Source organism: Onychomys torridus, chromosome 8, assembly GCF_903995425.1.
Source record: "Onychomys torridus chromosome 8, mOncTor1.1, whole genome shotgun sequence".
In the NCBI taxonomy this organism is placed as follows: Eukaryota; Metazoa; Chordata; class Mammalia; order Rodentia; family Cricetidae; genus Onychomys; species Onychomys torridus.
The window spans coordinates 39443035-39469486 of record NC_050450.1 but is presented as its reverse complement, the minus strand read 5'-3'; the positions used below and the strand labels follow the sequence as shown (position 1 = coordinate 39469486).

The 26452-nt window shown below is 41.4% G+C and overlaps 2 protein-coding genes across 11 annotated transcripts; one reads left to right on the top strand and one right to left on the bottom strand.

Moving 5' to 3' along the window:
• Positions 1-851: 851 nt before the first annotated feature.
• On the bottom strand, positions 852-19405 carry Clk4 (CDC like kinase 4). 10 transcript variants are annotated; one of them, XM_036195016.1, is made up of 15 exons: positions 19251-19405; positions 14256-14416; positions 13328-13394; positions 10873-10931; positions 9365-9587; positions 8199-8289; positions 7740-7806; positions 5870-5986; positions 5619-5785; positions 5361-5455; positions 4964-5093; positions 3779-3861; positions 2176-2255; positions 1417-1507; positions 852-1343 (listed from the first exon to the last, which is right to left on the bottom strand). In XM_036195016.1, exons 4-15 carry the CDS (start codon positions 10923-10925, stop codon positions 1203-1205), a joined length of 1338 nt encoding a protein of 445 aa, XP_036050909.1. In that variant the 5' UTR covers positions 10926-10931; positions 13328-13394; positions 14256-14416; positions 19251-19405; the 3' UTR covers positions 852-1202. The 10 variants fall into 10 exon arrangements, with proteins under 10 accessions (XP_036050909.1, XP_036050906.1, XP_036050914.1 ...); XM_036195013.1 differs by lacking the exon at positions 10873-10931; XM_036195021.1 differs by lacking the exons at positions 8199-8289; positions 10873-10931.
• Positions 19284-25895, top strand: LOC118588653. The gene is made up of 4 exons (XM_036195219.1): positions 19284-19525; positions 24738-24790; positions 24948-25082; positions 25564-25895. The coding sequence occupies exons 1-4, from the start codon at positions 19284-19286 to the stop codon at positions 25893-25895; spliced, it is 762 nt and encodes a 253-aa protein (XP_036051112.1).
• Positions 25896-26452: the final 557 nt, after the last annotated feature.

The following is a 26452-nucleotide window of genomic DNA, read 5'->3' as shown; positions in this document are numbered from 1 at the left end:
CTGCCTAGATGTCAGAAGACAGCAAGCAGCTTTTGGATTCCCTAGAGCTGGAGTTATGTTTGCCCAACATAGTGTCGGGAATCTAACTCTGGTCCTCTCTAAGAAAAGCACATGATCTCAACTGCTGAGCCATCTCTCCAGTCCCCCAAAGCAACCATTAACTTTTAAGAAATGTCATCATCTTTCTTTCCTTTTATATCACGATCAGCCTATGAGAAGTTTTTGAGGATGGGACCCAGGAGCCCATGCTGGTGAAAGACAGGCTTAGGGGAAGCACAGACAATAGACTGAAGAATGGGATGGAAAATAAGAAATGGAAACATTGTGTAGCAATGCCAGTTTCAGGACTAACTTTAAACAGGGACTTTAGAAATGTTCTGAAGGTGGTACATGCTGACATATGGACTACAACAGAAGCCTAAGATATGCTTTATGTGCAACTCTCTGACATGCAGCCATAGCCTTGAAGTTCCTAGCCCTACTGTACTAGGAAAACTGCCTCTAGACAGCTACAGTACAGCCTGGCTTTACGACTTGTCATGAAGAAGAAAGCTCCACATATTCGTGGTTTGAAATATTGACAATGCAATGTAAAATTAAAATTTAAGTCTTAAATGATCTATGTATGGCCTGATTAAACTCTGTCATGGGTGTCTTTCCACAGGGCCTGTGGACATCACCCAAAGAACAGAAAACAAAATTTAATAAAACTTTAGCATGCTAATTTTTCTGAGTTTTGGTTTTTAAAATCTGTCCACCTAGAATGATGCCCATTCAATAATCAATTACAAAAACACCTTTGTCATGAAAAGTTCTACACTAGAGGTATAGAAAGAATACTCAATCACACAAAGTGGTCAAGATTTCCTTTTACTCAAGAAAAAAAGAATCACTGCAGAGTCAACCTTCATGTACAAAAGACAAGACCAATCACGTTAATTACTGGACACAAAGGGTATTTCAAAGGCCTTTAAAAATGGCAATTAACATCAAAAGGGAAAATTCATTGTAACTCATATTGCATTCATTATCAACACCATACTTAACAAGGTAGTTATACTATTGATACAAAACATACAGTATTTACACTTAACTGTACAAAATAATTTAATGTTTACAAAAATATTAGAATGTTTAGTTGACTGACACAGTCTTAAGTAATTGCTTCTAGAGAAGTATATAGGAAGACCACTGATTCCCATTCATTTCCTTTTTAATAAATCAAAGAAAGGGTGCTGCAACGCTTCATCCAAGGTAATCCTTTTTGCTGGGTCATACTCCAACATTCTTCGAACCAGGTCAAACAGCTTTTCATGCTCTTCATCGTGACACAGCATAAATTCCTGGGGGAAATGGTCTTGTTAAATGTAGACATGAGTGGAAATGTTACTTAGTCATAATCTTTTTTTCCGTTACCTTTAATGGCTTGCAGCGTCTCCTAACATATCTCCCAGCTGAACTATGCTCATCCCAATCTAGTTGGTTATGGTGAAAATACTTGCGTTTCCTGTAAGAGAAAAGAAGTTGAAATTAATAAAATAAACAAAATTCCACATCTGTCCCCTAGTGGGGACAAGACAGAATAGATCTCTCACTAAATGTACATATAATTTTTACCTGTGTATAAATTTTTAAAATATTGGCAACAATTATACATGACACCTTATGTGGGATCTTCCTTTTTCATCTACCCTGGGGAATTTGAGTTATCTCAACTAACCTGTTCACAAATGAGAAAATGCTCACTTACATAGAAGACTCCTGGCTGTGAATCACCAGATCTGGATGGAGATGGAAATCTTTTAACAACTTTCTAGGTGAGCTAGAAAATGCTACACTATCCTGTCCAAGGGTGCAGAGCCGGCTAGCAACAACAGGAAATTCAAACAAGACTGACAGATTCCAGTAAGAAAAGGCTCTCATATGTATTATTTCCTTCACCAACTTAGAAAAACAACATAAAAGTAACCTGAGCACTAAAATAAAACCCCCTTCTCCACAAGAGCACAAGTTAAAATATTGAATTATTTTTGAAAACATTTTTAAATGCTAAGATTATAGCTCTAAAGTTATCACTTGTACAAAATTTTTTCCTTCCAAACCTGCAGTCCTTAAAACAGGCATTATGCTTTCTATAGTCTAAGGCAAAGGCCATTGCATGCATCTTAGACAAACCTTGTCTTTTGGATCATGTGCACTGGGATTGGTCCTAATATCCGCTCCATCATTGCCAGGTGCTCCTTACTATCATGAGTCTAAAAAAAAAAAAAAAAAAAAAAAAGTCAGGAAAGAATTTAGCTCTCTACTTCCTTAGATACACATAAAAGAGAAAAGTAAAATATGTGCTGATATAAAAGGACTAGTCTAAACTAGGCCATGGTGGTGCACACCTTTAATCCTAGCACCCAGGAAGCATAGGCAGGCGGATTTCTGTGAGTTCGAGGCCAGTTTGGTCTATAGAGTTAGTTCTAGGACAGGTAGGACTACACAGAGAAAGCTTGTCTTGGGAAAAAAAAAGAATTAAAAAGAACTAGACTAAGGCCAGAGAGATGGCTTAATGGGTAAAAAGCCCTTGCTGCCAAGATCAAAGACTGGAAATCAATCCCTGGGACCTGATGGCAAAAGAACCAACCCCACAAGTTATCTTCCACATGTGTGTACTCCTCCAAATAAATAAATAAATAAATAAAATTAATAACAACAAAAAGACTAGATTAGCCAGTTACACAATTAACATTATAAATTCTTCAAAGATGAACGGTACTGAAAAAGCTAAGTTGCCTGGTGCAAACACAATACAGTCCAAGATAGACTGGTAAGATCTACATGGTAATCAACATGAAAGGTGTCTAACAAAATAATGCAATAATTTCCATTTCATGAACTATTTAACTAGATCATTTATTGACACTTATCCCAGGTAATATAGCCATTCCAACAATTTTTACCACAATTCTGAGCTTTGTTTAAAATTCAAAGAGATTAAGCCAAAGGCACATAGCTCATAAATAAGCAAAGTTGACAACAAACCCAAGTCAAAGATCTTACTCAAAATTGAGTTGCTACATCAGAGAAGCAGAGCTATCCACACAGGTGAAATGGTGTCCAGTCTAGAGCAGAGGCTTTTATATCAGGCAATCTTTGTTGTAGAAAGCAGACTGTGTTTTGTGTTTAATGTTTTTACAGTTATCAACTACAGGGCCCAAGCATATTGCCTTTAAAACATTATTATTGACAGGAATAAATATTCTTACTCCCACATTTGTTTTTGTTTTTTGAGGCAGATTCCTTTTGCAGCCAAGACTGGCCTTAATTTCACTAGGTAGGTGAGGCCTCACAACTTGATCCTCCTGTTTCAGCCTCCTGGGTGATAGAACTATCAGCAGGTGTCACCATGCCTAGTCAGTTCCACATTTTTATGTTTTTATTATTTTTATTCTATGTATTTAGAAACATGGTTAGCAAAGATAGAGCAGAATCACAATTAGCCACGTTAACACCAATATAAATTTGAAGTTCAATAAAACAAAAAAGAGAAAAACCAGAACGTGTAATATGAACTCTGCATGAATTACACATTGAAGATGTCACACATATAAAACAAGTTACAACCTCACTAGTAGTAGGAATTCAATCAACTGTGGTTTCAGAAGGATGATATTTATGTTTTATTTTCAATAATGATCTATGGTAAATTTCCAGTATGGAAGTAAAATATAAAGCATGTTTAACATAAAATTCATTAAAGACCATCAAATAAAACATATTAGATACATACCTGAAAAACTGTGAACCCAAGGTAATACTCAATAAGAATGCAGCCTATGCTCCAAACATCACACGGCTGAGACCAACCTAAAGCTACCCAAAACAAACACAGGCATGTTATTATGGAACAACTTTAAAATGCTGACCCCTTCCGCACATTTGGGGGCTCTTTACAGTCTATCTGGGAGACCACAACAGCAACCTCAGGATTCATAATTTTAGTGCACATAGCTCAGGCTGGTCTGGAACTTGGTATTTTCCTCAGTCTTACCAAGTGGTCAAATTATAGGTGGGTACTACCACACCTGGCCCCGATTTAGTCACTTTTGTTCATTCCACAATGCTCACCACTGGAAAACTTATACAGCAATACACTAACATCTGTAGACACTAGAATTTGAGTTCTGATAAAAGTTTTCAATCACTACATCTCAATATACTTTTCCTCAGGTGACTAACTGTAGCCCTTCACCCCATTGCTCAATGAATCACTTCTGATAACTATGGAACTTCATCTTGCTTTTCTCACCCTTTCCCCAATGGTACCTGACTGCTAACATCTAAGGCAACTGCCTTCCCTCAACCCTCAACTGTAACATCCAACTGCATCTTCCTGTCTAATCTGCTTTCACCCTGGGGAACATCACACTCACCCACATTTAGTATTCTAATCACCAGACTCCAGATTCCTTTTCTAGTGACTCCAATTTCACATCTATAGCAACAATAATACCTTACCTGTCCTGTTTCCAAACCTCCAATCCTATCAGTGATTCTAAGTTTTGAGGTATAATATATACCCTGAGTTTCAAAATTCTGCCCTTTCACTTGCAGCTTTTTCCCATGATGGCCAACACAGAAACTTGTGCTTCAGTCTCTTTCCTCCGCTCCTTATCTATCATGTCTAAGTCAGCCAACCAAGTCCTGGGCATCTGTACCAGAGCCTTACTTTGGCGATAGAGTGGAAATAGGTGACTACATAACCTCACAATCACAAGACTATGATGCCCTTACTGAACATACCCACTGTTATGATCACTTGAGGTTCACAAATCATTGGCACTTAGAATACCTTTCACAAACACTGTCACACAGGAGAAATACACAAAATTCATTTCTTTATCTTGCTAGCATCATTTTAGTTAACCATGACCTTCAACAATTAAGAATGTAAGGAAGTCTGGTATCTACTAACCCAAAATGACCTCTGGAGCTCTATAGTGCCGTGTGGACACCAAAGTACTATGATGTTCGTCATCATATGTTGCACTTCCAAAGTCAACAACTTTGATATCTGTGTTTTTCAATGTGCGCTCATCTCGTTTCTAGAGAGACACAGTTGAGTAAAGATGAAATTCAATAAAGACATAAAAAATTCCATAGCACTATTCATAAAGCTTGCACATGAATCCTTCCCCCTTTACCCCTCCCTCCTCTCTCCCGAGCTGGGATACAAACATCCCATCTCTACTCCATTTGTGGATGAACATCAGATATAAACAAGCTCAGAAATGGAATTCCTCATTCAAGGATCACCAAGATGAATTAATTTTAAAGACAACACCCAAAATTAAAACAAGTCTTTAACTTACCATTTTAGAATTGTATTTGACTACATAGTCAGACTTCACAAATAAAATATTTTCAGGTTTTAGATCTGTATGAGTCAATTTATTATGATGTAAAACTACAAAGAAAACAGAAAACCATCATTAGTCTTAGAGACTTTTTAACCGATGCTAGGATATGGGGGTCAAAGGGATTTCAGCTTTACCTGCAACCTGCAAGTGTTCATATGCTGATTAGATAATAAAGACAATAAAATATACTGTGTATTCATGAATACTTACAATTTATAGACTGGCAGATCTGATAAGCCATTTGCCTGATGTGATCAATTTGAAATGGCAGAAAGCTATTTTCTTTAATAAAATCATAGGTACTAAGTCCCAGCAGCTCAAACACAATACAAACATGACCATGATGATCAAACCATTCTAGCATCTGGACACATCGGCTAAAAGAGATCAAAATAATAATTGAGTGCACAGAAGTGCGCAGCTCACACAGTACGACAGCTTGTGGTTCAATGTACACTTACAAGACACTGTTGGGGTCAGTGCTGTTCAAGTGCTCCAACACTTGGATTTCTGAGCGAGCTGCCTCCCGGTAACGGCCTACATTTTTTACAATTTTCACTGCTACATGTAAGCCATCCCTTTAAAACAAAAGATGATGATGATGCTAAATATACAAGTGGTGGGATAAAACTATACACGCTGTGAAATGCACATTCTTTTGTTGTTTTGTTTTTGAGACCAGATTTTACTATATGTAGCTTAGGCTGGGCTTAAACTCATTATGTAGCCCAGACTGACACTAAACTTGTAATACTCCTACCTCAGCCTCCTAAAATACAATTGTAATTACAATTTTCCCATATTATTACTCTAAATCTTTCAGAGCATATTAATACTAGGTTCCAGAACATCTTTTCAAAACAAAGCAATCATTCATATAATACTTGGGAGTTTTAACATTAGCTTTAAAAAACTTACATTTATATTTTATACAAAAATTTAAAAGTATAAAACACACACACACACACACACACACACAGAATCAAGAGTATGTTGCTATTCAAAGCACTTGTTCATTTGCTAGGCTGGATCTACTTGGTGCTAGAGACAGGCACTAGTACTCACTCCTACGTGCTTCACTCTAATGACAAAGGCAGATGAGTATTAAGACATCCTCACAAAAGATGAAGCCCCAACTACTCATACAATAAAATAGCAATTTATACAATGATACAGAACCAAGTCCTGAAAGATTGCTGTGAGCCTGTCAAACTGGGAGAGAAATCAAACAGCTGGGTAAAGACACTATCTACAAGTTCTTGAACCCCACCCCCCAAGCAAACTCATGCAATTACGTACAAATAGCTACAGCAAGAGCAGTGGGCTTTGGGTTGGGACATTTCCAGGATTAATTCTTAAAGAGTATAAACAGTATTTAAAGAAAATCATGGACAATGGAATGAAAGGAAATTTAGGGCTAAAACTTGTTTTGGCTAGTGATTGAAGTAGGACCTTGTCCATGTTAGCCAAGTGCTTTACCACTAAGCCACACACCAAGCCCAACAATAAAACATTTCCAAGTATGAACAAGCAGTTTGCTTGATCATAGATCAAGAGGCTATGGTACTAAGAGTCATCAAATATGTTTAAAGACAGATAAACTTTACTTTCAAAGCTACTAGCCAGGGAATGGTGGTGTATGCTTTTAATCCCAGCACTCCAGGAGGCAGAGGCAGGCAGATCTCTGAGTTCCAAGTCTGCCGGGTCTACAAAGTGAGCTCCAGGATAGCCAATACTACACAGAGAAACCCTGTCTTGAAAAATCAAAAACCAAACCAAGCAAACAAACAAACAAACAAAAACCCCCAAAAAAACCCCAACTACTGATATTACAGTAAGCTGGAAAAGTATACTCTTTCCAACTATTTCTGATGAAAAAAATTCAGATGTTATTTTAAAAAGGTGTAGCTTCACTAAATTATTTTAAGACGTTCACTTACAAAAACAGTGGTGAAACAACAGAACAGAGGTTCTAAAGGGACATGGTGCAATGAGGTAGGTCAGTATATCCCACCAAAGAATGCAGACTTCATAGGTCCTACCAGAATTTCTCTGTAGTTCAGGAAGTGCATTTTAATATGCAAATTTGGGTGTAATTATTGACTCTGCAATCTAAAAGCCACTGAACCCTACAGAACTTGAGCACTCCTTTAATTACAAAGTAACCTCCATCTGAGAGAAACTGCCATCGCACACAACAAAATTAATACTTATGGCACATAAATGACACTGAGTTCCAGAAATTAGGGTGAATACCTCTCAGGAAAGCTTGTAGCAACTACTTTAAAATACATTTCATCAGAACGTTCAAAAAAGAAAAAGCAAACTTACATGCCATGGTCAATGCACTCTACAACTTTGCCAAAGGCCCCTTCACCTAAAGTGTCCACGATTTCATCTAAAGTGAGGAGAGAAGGAAAGGTCTAAGTGCCCGAGTACAATTATCCAGTTGTTAAACAATGAATGCTTAAGTGTGGCATATTTCCAAATGATCTCTAGCAAAGCATAACTAAGGTTTCATCACTCAAGTTATTGTATTTTCAGCTGCTACAAAGCAATTAGATAGAGCTATCTGTCTTGCTCTAATCTCAAACTCCACTGATTATTTTGGAATTTTAAGAATAGAAATATTTAAATTCTACAGAAAAGAAGAAATACAAAAGAACAAACAAACCCACAAAAAACAAAACAAAAAAGCAATGAAGAGTCTTTAGCCCCCCGCTGACAAACTATTCTTTAAAAGATTATTCTGTCTGCAAAGTTTAAAAAGTGTTGAAAAATATTCTATACATCTTGCTCTTAGAACGTCTCCACTTTGACAGATCAGGTGACCCTCCTCATCATCCTCTATACTCCTGGATCTTTTCCTTCGGTGGCTCTTCTGGAACGGCAAGTGGGCAGCACCAAGATCGTCCAGCCAATCAATATATCAGAGTGAATTCAGGGTAGAATACGCAATTCATTCAGCGGGGAGATATTCAGGCATTCAGATAAGCACCAGGCCACGAACAGTTGGCAGGAGCAATTTCAAATTCAGTCCCCAGAAATTCACAGGGCACAGTTTATGTTACAGAAGAAAAACATGGCAAGGAACAGATTTTCAGATAAGATACTTAAAGTGGCAATAGAAAAAAACAACACAATTGTCTCTTTAAAATACTGATTTAATTGAAGTCTGAAGTTTAAAGAATGCAATGTCAAGATTTACTATTTTCTGCTATAACCATATGCTGTGAGTTGAGTTGTCTAGTCAGAAAAATGTCAAGATTAGTTGAAATTTTTCTCTTTTAGCAACATTTAAAAATGGACATCATAATAAGAGGGGAAGTAAAGGCTAATTTCAATCTTCAATCTAGTAAATGCTAGTTCTATGGAGAAAACTTGGGGAGGGAAACGGCATCTCAAAATGTATCAATAAAGATGTCTGGCTTTCTCAATTTATTTCCCACTCAGCACCCAGGTTCACAACTTCAGCAAAATGAACTGCAGACAATGTTGTACTAGGAAAACTACGCGCTAGACTACACACTAGTCAACAATGACTAAGCACCCAACAGCGTGACCTGCCTGAGTTGTTTCCAATTATCAGTAAAGCAGATTCTTTAAAATAAAAAAGTTTATTTTAAACATGTTTATTTATTTTTATTAAAAAAAATTCAAAGAAAAATATGGGTGCCTCATTTTTTAAATATACTGCCCAACCACAAAATAAGATGTTTTACTATTAAAACCAACAAACTCATAATCTGATTTGCAGAATGAGTAAGTGTGGGCAAGTGAGGACTAGCTAATAAATACACAGGTGTCACTTATGAGAATGTGTTCACTTCCTTTAAGGACTCAAGTAATATGAATATAAATTACAGCTTATCCAAATAGCATTAAAGAAACTTAACCACTTTTTTTAGAGCCTTACAAACAAGAATCCATTCAAAATAAAAACAAATCACTCATACCGAATGTGACTGATGACTTGCACAGTGTCTATTATGCTTCCTTTTAGGGCTGCTTCTCCTGCTTCGGATTGAGGATTTACTGCAGTGGATTCGGTAAGTGCTTTCAATGTCTCTATGGTAATGTCTTGGAACATATCCTTCGCAGTACTCATTTCTGTACTCATCAATGTATCTCCGGTCCCGATAATCTCTTTGATTCAAGCACCTTGCTTCTAAATAGTGACTGCAAACACAATAAAGGATTTCAAATTATTCTCTTCATTCTGGAATAATGTGGTTCAAACAAAATTCTCAAGAATTCTTGGCTTAAATGGCTAACTCAATATAAGGAAAAATTCAAATTGATGAGATGAAATTTATACTTATCTCAGCTTAGTAACTTTAAGCAAATAGGTCCATATTTTTCATATATAATTTCTACAGCCAGGCATGTTAGTACATGCCTGTAATCCCAGCACTTGGAAGGTGAGGGCAGGAGGATCAAGAATTCAAGGTCATCCTGAGGTACACAGCAAATTTGAAGCCAGTCTAGGCCACAAGAAACCACCTCAAAAAAAAAAAAAAAACCAAAAAACAAAAAAACCCAAAAAACAAAAACCACCCCACACAAACAAACAATACCATACATGAGAAATTACTGCCAACAATTCATACCAAGGAACAAAGCTTCAATTACAATATACTTATAATTAAATGTTCCTTTACCTTCTGAAAAGTCAAGACCAAACCCACAAACCTGTTCTGAAATGCACTGATCTTACAACATAGGAACCTGAAACTAGCTTCCTTTCCCTCTCCCTCGGAGCGACACATTAGAGAAAGGCAAAAGGTTTTTTTCCCCTTTAAGTGCATTTTGGATATCCCCGACAGACTTCTTCCGTAATCTGTATCACAGATGCGAGGAGCCTTAAATGTCTTTCAGCCCTTTCATTTACTGACTCAATTAAGATCCCTAAAGGATATGCCATTGTTGCAGAGCACACTAGTGGCAAAAACTAAGTTTTTCAAGCTGTCACTGCTGCTTTACATGTCATCTATTATGTCTCCTCTCTTTTCTATCTCTAAATTTTGTTACCCGTTTGACAATCAGACACCAGAACTTCTGAGGCCTGCCTAACAAGAAAGGGTCCAGGACCGTGGACATCCATTCTACTTGCCTTTGCATCTCTTATATATTTTTTGTTGTGAGCCTAGCTAGCCTTTTAATGGTCGAGCCATCTCTCCAGCTCAAGACTGCATTTCTAATTTCCTGTGACTCTTGCAAAATACCCAAGACACAGAAAACAGCATTTTCTAGTGCCACAGTGCTTCTCCAGATCCCTTTGAGAACCTGATGGGATAGGTTGTAGACCTTTTTCCCCAAGAAATGTACAAATGCATAAACAAAACTTGGCAAGAACTTCATGGAGGTCATAGACCTCAGGAAGTCAATGGATTCCAGTTAAGTGTCCTGATCTGATGAAGAAAAGGACAGATTCAATTGGCCCAGTTTCCCATCCCCCCTCTACCTGGGATGAGTGTCCTCTTCAACAGAGTGCGAAGCTTCAAGAGGGATGCACATGGAGCACTGAGGGAGAGAGGGGACACCTGCCCAGTCAGACAAATCAGCTAAATAATCCTGACAAGCAATGGAGTGACAGATGTTGCTGAGGCTGACCCCACCAACCCCTTTATACTCCCCAGAATATGCTGTCATTTTCTTCCCAAGTGCTGGTTTAAGCAGAACTAGAGAGAAACATCCCTAGGACAACTACTCAACAGGACTGGCACTAATTCAGGCTGGGCCTTCTTATTGCCTAGCATCACTCTCAAGTTCTTCCTGACCTCTGGAGAGACAACTCAGGCTATTAGGATAAAACTCTGGGCCTGAGTCAGTTGATCTAAACAGAGATCTAGATGAAACACAACAAGCTAGATGTCATACTTCTAAGGGCATCCTATTTAATTTTATAAGGTATTACACCCACCTCTACCACATCCAAAGTCTACCTTAAAAAAACTAGACTAATAATCTTTAACTGGAATATGGAATACTATGTGAAACCGGCCCTGCTAACACTCCAAAACAATCTAGCAATGATAAAAAAATGGGGTGGTGATGTACTAACGTTAAGTAGAACTAACATGAGAAGGACCTTTCCAGTTTATGACAACCAAAGACCAAAGGTTAAGATTAAAGTCTACAGAATTATACAAGCTGTGGACAGGGTAGACAGAAGAATAGATCTGATTTTTAAAAAATATCCACTGATTGCCTAGTGAATATTTCATTGTAGCTTTTCAAAACAGCCCAAACTGTTGAGTGCACTGACATTTGCTTTTATTTCCACACAGGTCCTGTGGGAGATAAAATAAAGTCATATAAGGCAAAGTCTCTGCCAACAAATGAACAATTTAAGATTACTCACAAAAAAAAAAAAAATCAAAATCAAAATAGACAAATGAAAAAAAAAATGCTGAAAAGGTGCAAATGATTGTTTAGACTCAGGGGAGCAAAGAATTCAATTTGATTAAAATGATTAGAGAAGAATTTATGACAAAAACGGAGGCAGACAGGTATCTTAAAGGAAAGCCAGGATTTGGACAAAGTGGACAATAGAAGAAATTCCAGGAGAATAACATAGTGCCATCTTATACTTATATAGAGAGCACCACCAGCCAGAGGTTTACAATGTGTGTATCTATACTTTATTCTGCAGACAGCAAGTAGATGACTGCATCAAGAGCCAATTTTCACCCAGGAGAATATGTCACTAGGAGCCCCCCTCCCCCCAACTAAAGGTGTTTGTGAAAGGACAGAGTACTAGCACTAATACTGAATATACAGTTTATAAATGAGGACCCAGATCACACTGTGTCTGAATCTTAGTCTGCATACCTCCTAGGTGATTTCTAGTTTATCAAAGGTTATAAAACTCAGTATTCTGTGTTATGGGGAGACACTGAAGGATTTTGGATTTAATATATAAAGATTATTTACAGCTATATTAGTCTTCCGAGTATTTGAGGCAGAATAGATTAATTAAGCCTCCTGAAAAAGGTATCAACTCACAGGCTACTGCCAAAAGATATATCAGGGGGAAAAGGCTTTTTTATAATTCATTTAACAAAGGGCTAAAATAATTAATACATAATAAAAGTCTTGTAAATCAGTAAGAGACATACTTTAACATAAAATAATTGATGTAAAAATTCTTCATAAAACTGAACAAATTCACTAGAAATTTAGAAATTCAGATTAAGAAAATTTAAAACAGACAAAACTAGAGACAGCATGAAGGAGCATGTTACAAGCTTTCTAGAAAAAGAAATGAGAATATGCAACAAGAACCTTGTGAGACTTCATACCCTTTAACTTGAAAATGCCTCTTCTTAGAATCTACTTTCACAGGCAAAGATTTGCACACAAAGATCCTTTAGGAACAGACAGTGAGAAGTAATTCAGTCAAGTAATGGGCAATGGTTTCCATCCTGCTCCTTTCTTTACGCTTTGCTGCTGCTTCAATTTCCCAGTAATTTTATTAAAATATTTAGCTTTCAAAGATTTTTTTTTTTTACATTAATGAATATTCTGGATTAGGATGAATAAACACCACCAAATTTTCTGGTGTCAATGTCAAAGATGGAAGTGCTGGCTTACTGGCTATTTGGACTGACTTGGTTTTTATAGTTAATTATGAACACAAATCACTCAAATCAACCTTTACACATATATAATATACACTAGCACTATGAGTAATTAGCCTTAAAGAGTATCTGGTACTTTTGTATATTGCAATAATGGGGTACAGACAATTTGTATTGTGTACTGTTCATTAATAAGGCCTGGCCATTGAATCTTGCCATAAACCTTACCCCTTACATAACTGTTTGATAAAGCGTGATTATTGTACAAGAACTACAAACAAGCTCTTTGGCAGAACAACTCTGTTTAGCACGGAGAAGGAAAAAAAAATTACATACTGTTTTTTAAAGTAACCCCAGCTGGCTAATTTAGAAAGCAATCTGGTAACCAGCCCCCATCGAACATCTGTACAAACAAGGAGAAAACATAGAACCAACAAAACAAGTGAGAAAGGAAATTAATGGAGGGCAGAGTGAAAGAAACTACTCACCTAGCCTTTCTTTACTATTTAGAACTAAGATTCTTTTAATTCTATATAAACATATTGCTTCTAAATTTTATATCATAATTATAATAAACAAGATCCCCCCCTCCCTTTTTTTAACTGAAGCTTTATCCTAAATGAACAGAGAATGCCCATGGAAAGAAATAGTTCTCAAAATACAGCAAGTTTCTAAAAATCTCTGACAGACATACCCGTTAGTTTTCTTCTATAACTATAACCTGTAGAACACGAGTGACTAAAATCCCCAAAGCACTTTAATGTTCTCAAATAGCTTATGTTATACCTTTCTCACCTGGATTAACCACCCTCTATGACATCTCAATTGTGAAACACTTTTTGCACACCCAAATATACATACCACCTTCCTATACAACTTAAAACCACTACTGGGTCTCATTATTACAACTTTGTATGTTATTGAATATATTCTTTTGCCTCCCCTCCCTTTTTCTGATGCGAGGGGTTTCTAAGAATTTTAAATATCACGCATAGTAGGCATCAAATGTTCTAGCATTGAACTCCATCCCCAGAGCCCTTATTTCATTCACTTGCTGAGCAACTGTCCCCCACCATTCCCAGTTAGACATATGAGAAACTACTTTATTTACAGCTATAGTCTAAGCACTATAGAAGCTAGCCAATTATTGCACTCTGTAACTTTTTTTGAAATAAACATGTTGCCTGAATTCTAAATTTGATAAAAGCTATAAGCAAATTATAAACTGTTAAAACTGTTAGAACTCAGAATACACGTCATTTACCAATCAGAGTCTTTAAACTGATGATGTGGTTTACAATGCCTGTTCTCTTGTGTACTACTGTGAGATCTCCTCTTCCGTTTGTGACTTCCACTGTAGCTCTCATGGCCCCAGCTTTCTCTGTTATCCCAATCAGGGCAGTGAGTTCGTTTGGAATGCCGCATCTGTTAACCAGGAGGAGGGGTAAAGAATGAGCTGGAAAGCTAAAGATGGTTGTATAATTATACATAGGGCCACACAGGCTCTTAAAAATCTTTTTAGTTACATTTCCCAAAGCTTAGAACACAATACCACTGCTATGTGAAATGACTGATGAATGGAACTGATCTAATACTAAATGATGGACAACACTGAGCCTTTAATACATTTCTTTCACTATTTAGAAAAAGGACAAATTTACAAGTTAGTTTGCTTTCAGAAATACTCATTAATTTTTTATTTTTTATTTTTTATTTTTTTTAAAGATAGGGTTTCTCCCTGTAGCCCTGGCTGTCCTGGAACTCACTCTGTAGAACAGGCTGGCCTCAAACTCAAAGAGATCTGCCTGCCTCTGACACCCAATTGCTGTTATCAAAGGCATGCATCAATGCACCTGGCTAGCCTTTACATTTTTTTAAAAAGGGTCAGTTAAATTAAAATTGCTCAAGGGCTGGAGACTACTCAGCCAGTAATGTGCATGCTGTGCAAGTATGAGGACCTGAGTTCATATCATTCATATCCATATCATATCCATATTAAAAGTCAGACACCATAGCACAGAACTGTAATTCCAGACCTGGGAGTGGGGGTGGGGCACACAGATCCCTGAAACTCATTGGCTAGCCAATTTAGCTTAATTGGCAAGCTCCAGGTTCAATGAGATACCCTGCTTCAAAAATAATTCGAGGGGCTGGAGAGGTGGCTCAGAGGTTAAGAGCACTGCTTGCTCTTCCAAAGGTCCTGAGTTCAATTCCCAGCAACCACATGGTGGCTCACAACCATCTGTAATGAGATCTGGTGCCCTCTTCTGGTGTGCATGGACATGTGCAGACAGAACACTGTATACATAATAATTAAATAACTCTTAAAAAAAAAATAATTCGAAAGCCATGAACATACCCACGTTGACCTCTAGCCCACACATGAACCAGAATGTACATATGTACCCTTGACACACAAAATAGTTCAAGCTTAGATTAAGCATTTAGGTAGAAACTGATTTCTTGTTACCTTCCATTTATGCTCATGTTTTAATTATGTCACTCTTACCAACTGAGCTACAATCCCAGCCTCTGAATTTGGATTTTAAAAATCAAGACGGAAATGAATACACAGATCTGAATATAAAAACAGCAAGATGGGTTGGAGAGATGGCTCAGCAGTTAAGAGCACTGACTGCTCTTCCAGAGGTCCTGAGTTCAATTCCCAGCACCACATGGTGGGTCACAACCATCTGTAAAGAGATCTGGTGTCCTTTTCTGGCCTGCAGGGACACATGCAGGCAGAATACTGTACATATAATAAATAAATCTTAAAACAAACAAAAAAACAGCACCTATGCTATAGTTAGAGCTAGTCCACCCCAAGAATATCACAAAATGTCCTTCAGCCTGGCAAAGTATAATACAAATAATTAGATGAGAAGCAAGGAAGCAACTGCTTAGAAGGTAAAGAGCCTTTCATTAAATGAGGTGTCTTTTTCCTCAAACTCTGTAGATTCCTTTCTCTAACTGCCAGAATTGGAACCAATCCTTAAAATGAGGTTTGACCAGTGATGTCAGATAATAATGGTAACAATGCCCAGACTTCATCTACAATTTCCTATGTACAGACTGGCTCAGTGTCTAACATTTATCCTTTTTACATGTGTGTGAATGTTGTATGCCGGTGTTAATGAGATCAATGGACAACTTGCCAGAGTTAGTTTTTTCTATTCATTATGTGGGTCTCAGAGATCAAAGGTACGCACCTTTATTCACTTAACCATCCTGCTTCCCAGAACAGTTTTTTTTTTTTTTTTGGCTTTTTCAAGACAGGGTTTCTGTGTAGCTCTGCGCCTTTCCTGGAACTCACTTGGTAGCCCAGGCTGGCCTCGAACTCACAGAGATCCACCTGGCTCTGCCTCCTGAGTGCTGGGATTACAGGCGTGTGCCACCACTGCCCGGTCCCAGAGCAGTTTTTTAAAAGATTAATTTTATTTTTAATGGGGGGATGGGGGAGATCTGCACATGAGTAGAGAGAGTAATTGCCCATGCAAGCCACAAGAGGGCATAGGATTCCCTAAATCTATAGTCAAACTAAGGTCCTTCACAAGAGCAGTACACACACTCTTAACCTCTGAGCCAGTCTCTGTAGTTCCAGTTAAATCTTTAATTCTGAACTCTGCTTAGCAGAGTTTAAATGGTGTTTGGGGGGTAGGGGTAGGGTGCGGGTAGGGGGGAAGAATACCATAACTTACCAAAGCTGAATAAGGCACAAATGGAGCAAAACCAATTTAGTTAACCACCTTCAGCTTGCCTAAATGTCTGAAAAATATGCTAACAAATCTATTAAACCCCAGGCTTGGAAAGAAGGCAGTTTCAGTTCTCTTCTCCAAGTGCTCCTAAGAAAGGGTGTGAATCACACCATAGGGTGTGATATCAATATTTTTTTTTTTTTTTGTCCTGACTACTGAGGATGTAATGGGGAACGAGGAGTTCCTAATTGCTAGGCAAGGACTCTACCACTGACCTGTATCCCCCATCCAAATATTCACTAAATTCCATTCTCTTCCTTCTAGTTCTGTGCCTATCAGGCATCTTTCTGGTCATGTGGCTTCTCATTTAGCTTAGTTAAAAGAGACAGGATGGAGGGGTTGGGGATTTAGCTCAGTAGTAGAGTGCTTGCCTATCAAGCACAAGGTCCTGGGTTCAATCCTCAGCCCTGAAGAGGGGAGAGAGGGAGAGAGAGAGGGAGAAGGGGAGAGAGGGAGAGAGGGAGAGAGGGAGGGAGGGAGGGAGGGAGGGAGGGAGGGAGGGAGGGAGAGAGGATGGATTAAGCCACACACACCCCTAGACTGTTCTAGGTGTCTCAGTAAAAGAAAGCCAAGCATTCCCTTTGATATAGTCATTTCAACATGGCAAGGTCAAACAAACAAAAAACAATTTACTTGAGACAAAACTCAAAACTTTCTTCAGAGAAGCACTCATCTTTCTATTTCTACTGGCATTCTGCTGACCCATTCCTTCTATATCAAAACTGAATTTTAACTACATTTAGGTTTTGTTCTGATTAAACCTTTTTTCTCCATTTCTTTGGGAACTGAATCCTGAATCTCAAGTTAAACTAAGCACTACCACTAGGCTACAGGCTACTAAGCGCTCTTAAATAACAGCAGGCAAATTTACAGCTTCTGATGACTCATCATTATGACTGTCCCTTATGCAGGGTTCCACAAGACTTATTGCTTGCTTCAGTGTGGTCCCCCCAACCCCGCTTCTATTTCACACCGCACAACCAGTTTATCTCCTACAAGACAGAATTATCAAGTGTAATTCTCAAATTATACTAATATGCAAACATTAAAATTAAAAGGAATTCCTCAGGAGAGACCAAGAGCTGTATTCCTCTAGTTAGATTCACTACTTAAAATCCAGCAGTTGGTCCCAGTCCCAACCACTCCCGCTAAACATTCCCACATCCCTACTTTATCTCCAGCAAAGTTCAGAAATAATTTTCTTAGCCAGGTGTGGTGGCACATGCCACTCTGGGAGGCAGAGCTCTAGATAGTGGGTTCGACGTCAGCCTGGTTTGCAGAGTAAGGCCTTGTCTCAAACAAACCAACAAAGAAATATTTACTTATAAGGCAAAGTAAAAGATTTTTGGGCTCATATATGATTGAAGTTCCTTCTCATTCATAGGAAGGAAAGCTACCTCAGAATATTACACTATCTCTAATACTTAAAAAAAAAAAAAAAAAAAAAAAAAAAAAAAAAAAAAAAAAAAACCACCCTACCTACATGCTAGAATTCTTGGTATCTTTCAATAAAACGATGCAATGGAACCAGTATGTATATATACACACATCAGAAATAGGATTCGCCACCATTCTTTTGCAAACCATATGGTATCTGTCAACTCCACACTAAACACACGGATTAAAAACATCAAGCCAGAAGTTTCCAGTCTCTCGAAGGGCTGCATTTTTTTTTAAGTAGGCAACAAGGGGCCCTCGGGTGCTTGCTCAAACTTGGGTCAAACAGCCGCAGCTACAACAGAAAACGAGGGGACTGCCGGTCCACGGGGTTTGACACAGGGCTGTCACAAGGCTCTCTGCAGCGTCGGGACAGGGGAGGGGTGGGTTAAAAACACAGGCTGGGCGTGGTGGCGGCCGCCTTCAATCCCGTCCTTCGGGAGGCAGAGGCGGGAGGATCTCTGGAGTTCCAGGGCTGTCAGGGAGACCCAGGTCTTTGGGGAGGGGAAGACAGGCCCGCCGGCCACAAAGGACGCGCCTTCTTTCCCAAGTGTGTTCCTCCAAGCTGGAGGTGAGCTCCAGGCACCGGGATCGCCGCAGTGCCGGCCCCACCTCCCCCGGGCGGCCGGCCCCACCTCCCCCGGGCGGCCGGCCAGGCCCTCTGGCGCAGACCAGGAGGGCGACCGTCGGACTCGGGAAAACCCTCCAGTTCCGCAGGCTACCGAGGCCGCCGGGAGGAGCGCGGAGAGGTCGGGTGACTCGACTCCCGACGACACCGGAGCCAGGGCTGTGTGCCCCGCTAAGGTCTCTCCCCCCTTCCCCCACGCCGGGGCCCACAATGGCCGGCCGCGGCCCTGACAAGGGTGGGCGAGGCCCGCGCTGCCGGCCGGCACCGTCGGGCGAACCCGGGACCCGCGGGCCGCGGCGACTTGAGCGGAGAAACCGCAGCGGCTCGGGTGTTGTCGCCGCCGGCTGAGCGGCGCCCTGCCAAGACATCCCCGGGCGCCGAAGCCCAAAGCCCGCTCTTCCCTCAGACACCTAGCTCAGCGAGGCCCCGCCCGCCTCACCTTCGCAAAAGCAAAAGGCCTTTTGGCCGAGAAATGTCGCCAAACCGCCGTCACCTCTCTCTCTCCAGCCGCTGCGACAAACACCGACAAAATGGCGTCCGCGCCGTCACCCCACAACCTCCTCAGGTGGATCTAGCGCCACCTACGCCCAGCCAGCGCGCATGCGTCGCGGGGCCTCGTGCCCGCCCACGGAGCCCGCAAGGGGGCGGGGTCTGTGACGTCAGGGACGGGGGCCGGCTCATCCACACCGCGGCTGCGCGGCGCGGACCGCACCTGTAAGGCTGTCAGGCTGTCAAGTGGAGGTTCTTTCTGTTCTTAGGTGAACCTGGCCGACCGCCCTGAGTCTAGGGCACGCAGCCATCAGAGCACAGAGTCCTCAGAGGCTCTGTGCCAGGTCCAGGCTGATGCCAGGGCAGCTCAGTGACAGGATAGGTTAGTCACCTGGAGCTCCCCTCTAAACTGGATTTGGAGAAGTTTATCTGAATATCTCTCTGTAAACAAGCTTAGGAGGTGTTTACCCTTTCAAGGCCTTCGCCCCTCAGCATGCACAACAAAAGGAATGGGGAAGTTTCTCCTAAGACTCCTGAAGGCGTTCTTCCTATCATGACCATGGCAGTCTCATTCCTTTCTATTACAGTTACTGGAAAAATGGACATTTGTGGTCAGAAGACATAATACATTTTTAATGTATGTGTGTATATGTATAGTTTTAATTTCTGAGAACTGGACTTTTATGGCACAGGCCTGTAATCCCAGAATTTGGAAGTTATGGGAGGATCAGGAGTTCTAGGTCATCCTGGGCTACGTAGCAAGTTCAAGGCCAGTATGGGCTACATGAGATCAAAACTGAAACAGCAAAGCTGTCTGAGAATCCACCAACGCCATAAATACTGCCTAACCCTGTAGCGTTAAACTTCTGGTCTTCCTATTCTTCCCCGAAGAGCCGGAGTCATAAATATGAGCTACCATACCCAGATTAATTAAATCCTCTCTGCCATTCACTTTATAGTTAGTCTTTTCTAGTAATCTGGACGATCCCAAGAGGTGATTATTAGTTCCTTGCTCTAGTTACAGATTTAACTTCTGGAAATGTTATTCAGACTCGGCCTTGCTAGCTCCAGAGAGCTTGTGTTTACGTTGTCATACAGACTGCTTCAATTAGTGCAACAAAGGAAAACAAAAAACAAAAAACAACTTACTTTTCTTAGTCATTTAGAGGAAAATGTCCTGAGTCCATCTTTTGGCAAGATCAAAAGCATCTGTCTTAAAAAAACAGCTTTTCAAGGTGATATGTCACCAAAGCTCCCATGAGGAGACAATGAATCCTTTCACATCCAGCAAAGATGATTAAAGACCACACCAGGAGTCACAATAGCTCTCCCAGGCATCCCACACTGCCCAAGATGGACAGTGCCCTAGTTATCCCCAGAATTCCTAATACTTCCCGAGGAGAAAGTTAAACAGCACACGAGTAACCAAGATTCAAACATATCAGCATGGGAAGCAGTGCAACTCTCAGTGTGCTTGGCGGTGTATGTGTGAGGTGGGAGTGGAGTGCACAGGAATAACTGAATTCAGCCGGTTCATAGGGAATATAGGAAGAGCCCTGGACCACTCCTTTAATTACTTATATCTGTCTCCCCTCCTCCCCTTCTCCCTACTTTCCCCTCCTTCTCCTCTCCCTCCCCCCCCTCCTTTTTCTTCTTCTACCCCGTTTCATTTTTTATAGTCTCTGTATAGCCAGGGCTGACCTGGAACTTATCTAGCTCAAGCCTGCCTGGAACTCACAGAGATCCTCCTATTGCAGCTCCCTAATTGCTGGGATTACTGGTGTAAGCCATTAGGTCTGGCCCATCACTGAAAGGGTCTCAGAGCCAGGGTCAGGTCACAGATGCATGTGCCTTTTGGAAACTCCTAGCAAAGGGACTTGATCAGCCTTCTGCAGTCCTCAGGATATTGGCTCTGGAAGCTGCAGGAGACAAACAATTTACCAAAACTTTCATTAGGACGTGCCCAAAAGTTTATAGAGAAGGAAGAATTCCTCCGCAGACTCAGTAATGGATTCTTAGATTATCCATCCCTCCCATCAGAATGGAAACCTACGAATTAAATGGAGGTCTTTAATCACTCAGGTATCCCACAAAGGAGACCCTGGGAATTTAACTAGTAGCTAAATGTTTGTTACTCTCATAAAGTCTATCACACATTACTAGTCACTATGTACCTACACTAATCTAATTCCAATACCAATTAAAAATAATTGAATTTATAGAGACTTATTGGGATGGGAGTGGTAGGTGAGCACATGCCATGGCCATCAAAGCTTGGTCATCAAAGAAAGAACGAGGAGAAGGTCTGTACAAAGTAAGACAGGGTATTTTTTTTGAAATCTATTGAAAATAGATTCTTCTCCATACAGTACATCCTGACAACAACAATGAATCATGACAGAAAAATAAAAAAAATAAACAAACAAACAAAACCAATAATAGAAAACCAATAATACAAGGCTCAAGCCATCAATCACATTGAAGCTGGACAAGGAAACCCAACAGAAGGAAGAGAGTCCCAAGAGCAGGCAACTGAGTCAAAGACACACCTGCTTCCACATTTGAGAGTCCCATAAAAAAATCGAAGCTAACAGCCACACCGTAAGTACAGAGGACCTGGTGCAGACCACTGTGGGGTCCCTGTTGCCACTTCAGCCTCTATGAGCCCACATACGTCCTGTTTAGTTGACTCAGTGAGCTCTGTTCCCATAGTGAAAGAAGATACTTTAAAGGAGGAAAAAGAAAAAACAGACAAGTAAATAGCTGGGCCTTGAGAATCAAACTGAAGCCTCAGGACTCAGGAGCATGAGTCAGAAACATCAACAGTAGGACTTGTTGGGACAGAGTAGAAAACAGAAGCAGATAATTGCGTATCATGATGAAGCGAGAGGATGGGCTTCCAAGGAAGAAAAAAGAAAACAGATGTACCTCTCCCTTGAACACATCACACCCTTGTAGCACCCTTGTAAGCCAATGATTTTCCCTCCACTGTGTCACATGGTATGTATGTAACTCTGTCAGTAATCCAGAAATGCAGACCAAGTGAGGGGAAGAAGTGGATGGCCATGTTTGCATAGGGAGTGGATTGGGGGATAGCTTGAGGTACATGAGATCCTGTCTCTGTAAAAATCTGTCTCAACCCAAGAAAACCCAACACAAAGCAGAATGAGGGTTTTTCCCACTCCCTTGAAATTACTAACATGGGTCAATCACCCATATTCTCCCTCAGTTTCCTTTGCATTCAAGTGAACACAGTAGCAAAACCTCCCATCACACCACCTAGAAGCAACCGAGAGCTTGGGAAGAGCAGGGAAGGGTTCAGGACACAGACCTTAGGGCTATTAATGGTACTGACATGAAATAAAGAACAGTGAGCTCTACTACCAGGCTCAGAGTTACCTCCTCCATCATAGGAAGTCCCACTGTCCAACCAGGCTCAACTTTTCCACAGCTCTATTGTCCTGATACCCCTATGTCCCCCACTGCTTCCTTTTGCTCTTTGTGCCCACAGTGAAGAAGTTGCAAGGTCCCACACCTTGTAACTATGGATTAGCTACAATATAATAGGTGCTTCTAAGTTACAAAATCACTGACAGAAAACATTCTGTATGTCTCAGGTTTTCAATCAAACTAGATGGATTGAGGATATTAAGCAAATGAGTTCAATTATTAAATCAAACAGCCATGGTGGCCCACACTATTAATCCTAGCACTGTGGAAAGGGACTCAGTGCCTGGACAGTTGCCTCTGCATAGTGAGTTCCAGGATGGCCAGGACCATGGAAAGAGACCCTGCTTCCAAAATGAAATATGAATAATGGACGTTCTCTCTTGGATATTTTCTCTTGAGCCTGAGTCTTGCTAAGTAGCCTAAGAGCTCCAGGAAGCTGGGAAATCCTCCTGCCTCAGCCTCCTGAGAGGGGATGAAAGGCTCCTGCTTAAGCTCTGCTGATCCAGCCTACACGCCACACCCACATAGGGTGTGTCTGATTCAGTCTCATCCAAGAACTATATAAAGGCCCAGATCTCCACCTGTTTCTCAGACCCCAGAAGACAAGAGAGGTACACACAGCTGTACCTCCACAATACACACTCTGTAGCACCCACCAAGATGCAGAGACTTCGGATCCCAAGACTCTATGCAGCACAACAGAGCTCTGAAGACACAATGCAGGTAGGTGATCTGGGAGATGAGGGGATCCATTCTGATGTTCCCTGGGGGATGGCTTTGTGTACTTGTCTTTGTATTTCTCTCAGAAATTTTATAGCTCCCAAAGGGTGTCTCTGGCATATGTCTCCTTCCCATGTGCATATGAACTCACTGGGTAGTCACAGCAAGCCTCCTGAAGGTATTGGCACTGCGTCCATTGTACAGCCAAGGAAACTTGGCAATACACAGTGAACTACCTTGAACCTGAACCCATGCCCCCAATTTGCAGAGGTACAGAAGTCAGCACTCTCCCTGTCCTTTAGGGGGTCTCTAGGTTTTACCTTGTTAAGGTGGCATCTGAGTGGTTTAAGGCTAGTCCAAGTTCACTCAACAGCCAAGATGACCCTGAACTTCTGAAATGGACTTCAACTCACGTGGAAGGGCTGGAATTGTAGCCCCAAGCCAAGCACCCTTGTTGTGTGATACTAGAGCAACAGTTACTTGATCATAGAGTTCTTCTGAAACCTTAATGTGCTTGACGCAGAGCTGGGACTCACAAGGAGATTTTGATAGGGGTTTTCTATCCCTTGGATTACAGAAAGAAGTTGGGAAATAGAGTGAGCTGGACAGAGTGGGTAAGGTCCTCTCAAAGGAGACCTGCTTCTGTCTTTGAATGTTCCCTTCAGCAGTGGGATTCTACAATATTCACTGGAGGCTTTGTCTGGTTACTCTTCACAGCCATGGTTCTCCCTTAGGTGACAAGGATCCAGCATGTGGAGATGGAGAAGGAAGGGTCCTGTGTTTGCTCAAGCTGCAAGAGGCTGAATCCTTAATCCACTTCTGGCCAGGAGGCAGAGATTCTTGATGCACAAAAGCAGTTTAATATTTTCCCTATTCACTTCTGAACAGAGAGAAGCAGAGCACGTTGAGAGTTTGAGGAAAATGAAAGAATCCTGAGTGACAAGGTCTCAGAATCAGGGAGGACAAAGGCCCTCAGGTATTCAGAGGCAACCTTGAGTTAAGATCAAAATTTTCCACCATAGTATTTCTTTCCTCTGGAACACACGAGCTCAGGCAGGAGCTCAGGCTTGGACAGCTGTGTCAAGGACGTTCTTGTCCTCAGTGGTTCCAGATTCCTGAACTTCTTGCAAGAGACCCAAAGTCTCAGGGTTCTGTGAGAGTCTCTCCAGGAGGCAGATGGGTTGAGTCTAAGTAGGGACAATGTCCCCAGGCAGCACTTGTCCCCAACAGCCCTTTCTGTTCTGCAATGTATTTTCTGCACCTGAAGGCAGCTGCACTTGCAAGCAAGTGGACTCCTCGGTGTGAAGAGCAGGGCAGATGGTAAGCCTGGGACTGAGAGCAAGGGTTCGTGATCTCTTGAGAAGTGAATGAGACTACTCTTAGCTTCTCTCATTGTTCAGGGAGGGTCCCTTGAAATGTTGAGATGTGACTGTGCAAGGCATCAAAGGCACTCATCACCTCCCTCCTTTCCTTGCAGGTCCTTCCTGTAGACACCCATGGGCTGACTCTGAAATCAGGGTCTTCCTGCAGGAGTGGGAAGTAGTTGAAAGGATCACTGGGCATCCAGGCAGCAGGATCTACCAGAAGAGCTGGGCTCTTTACCAGAGACTCAGTGGGTATTGGGTCCTGAATAAGAGCTGGGAAAGCTGTGTGTATTTGCTGCTGACCCTGCAGGATCTGCACAGGAGACTGTGCAATGGGAGAGGAGATACCATTCCCTTGTTTTCTCCTTACTCAGAAGACCTGTACAGCATCCTGGGCTGCTCCCCATGTTAGTCTCTTCTGCATTCCCCGCCAATTCCTCTAGATGGCAGCATGGGCTGGGCTGCCCTTCATGAGCATAGAGCAGAGCACAGTCTGGAGGGAACCCCCATTCCCAGGGGTCACTATTGCACATGGTGAAAACAAACACTTGTCCTCTCTGTCTACCTTCCTCTGTCACCCCAGGGGAGTAGAAATTGGACGTGTTCTGGGTGGACCAAGATACTCAGGACAGACAGACCATGGCTTAGCACGATTCTGGGAGAGTAAGGGTGCCATGCTTATGAATTCTCTCCATTTCTTCTCCCTCATAGGTCCTCTCTAATGTGAAGGGATTGGTAACCATCTGCCTCCCGAGAACCTTCAAACTTCCAGGAACCGGCCTTGGGATCATGGCATCCCTGGTCCTTCTGCACAGCTTCAAGGGAACCTATTGCCTTTGATGTCCCAGGGAGATTCCCCCTTTCTCAGAAGGGAGACTCAGAAGCACTGCTATCTGTCCTCAGTTCCATACCTACTTCCTGCCTCTGACTCAGGAACTTGGGAAGACATGGTGAACTTCCTTGAACTTGAAACCATGCTCCAATTTGCAGAGGTACAGAAGTCAGCCCCTTCCCTGTCCTTGGGGTCTCTCTTGGTTTTCCTTTGTGAAGGCAGTGTTTGAATGAATGGTCCAGTGCTTGCCTACAGGACACTCTACAGCCATGATTGAGGCTGAACTTCTGGACTGGCCTTCATCTCTCAGGGAAGGACTGGGATAGTAATCCCGTTCCAAGCACCCTTGTTGTGTGATGCTAGAACAACAGTGACTAGATCACAGAGTTCTTCTGAAACATTAATGTGCTTGAAGCAGAGCTGGGATTCGTGAGGGAAGTTTTATAGGAATTTTCTATTCCTTGGGTAACAGAAAATAGTTTTGGAAATAGAGTGAGCAGGACATAGTGGGCTAGGTCCTCTCAAAGGAGACCTGCTTCTGTCTTTGAATGATCCCCTCAGCAGTGGAATTCTACAATATTCACTGGAGGCTTTGTCTGGTTACTCTTCACAGCCATGGTTTCCCCTTAGCTGACAAGGATCCAGCATGTGGAGATGGGGAAGGAAGGGTCCAGTGTTTGCTCAAGCTGCAAGAGGCTGAATCCTGAATCTACTCCTGGCCAGAAGGCAGAGATTCTTGACGCGTGAAAACAGTTTAACATTTTCCTTAGTCACTTCTGAACAGAG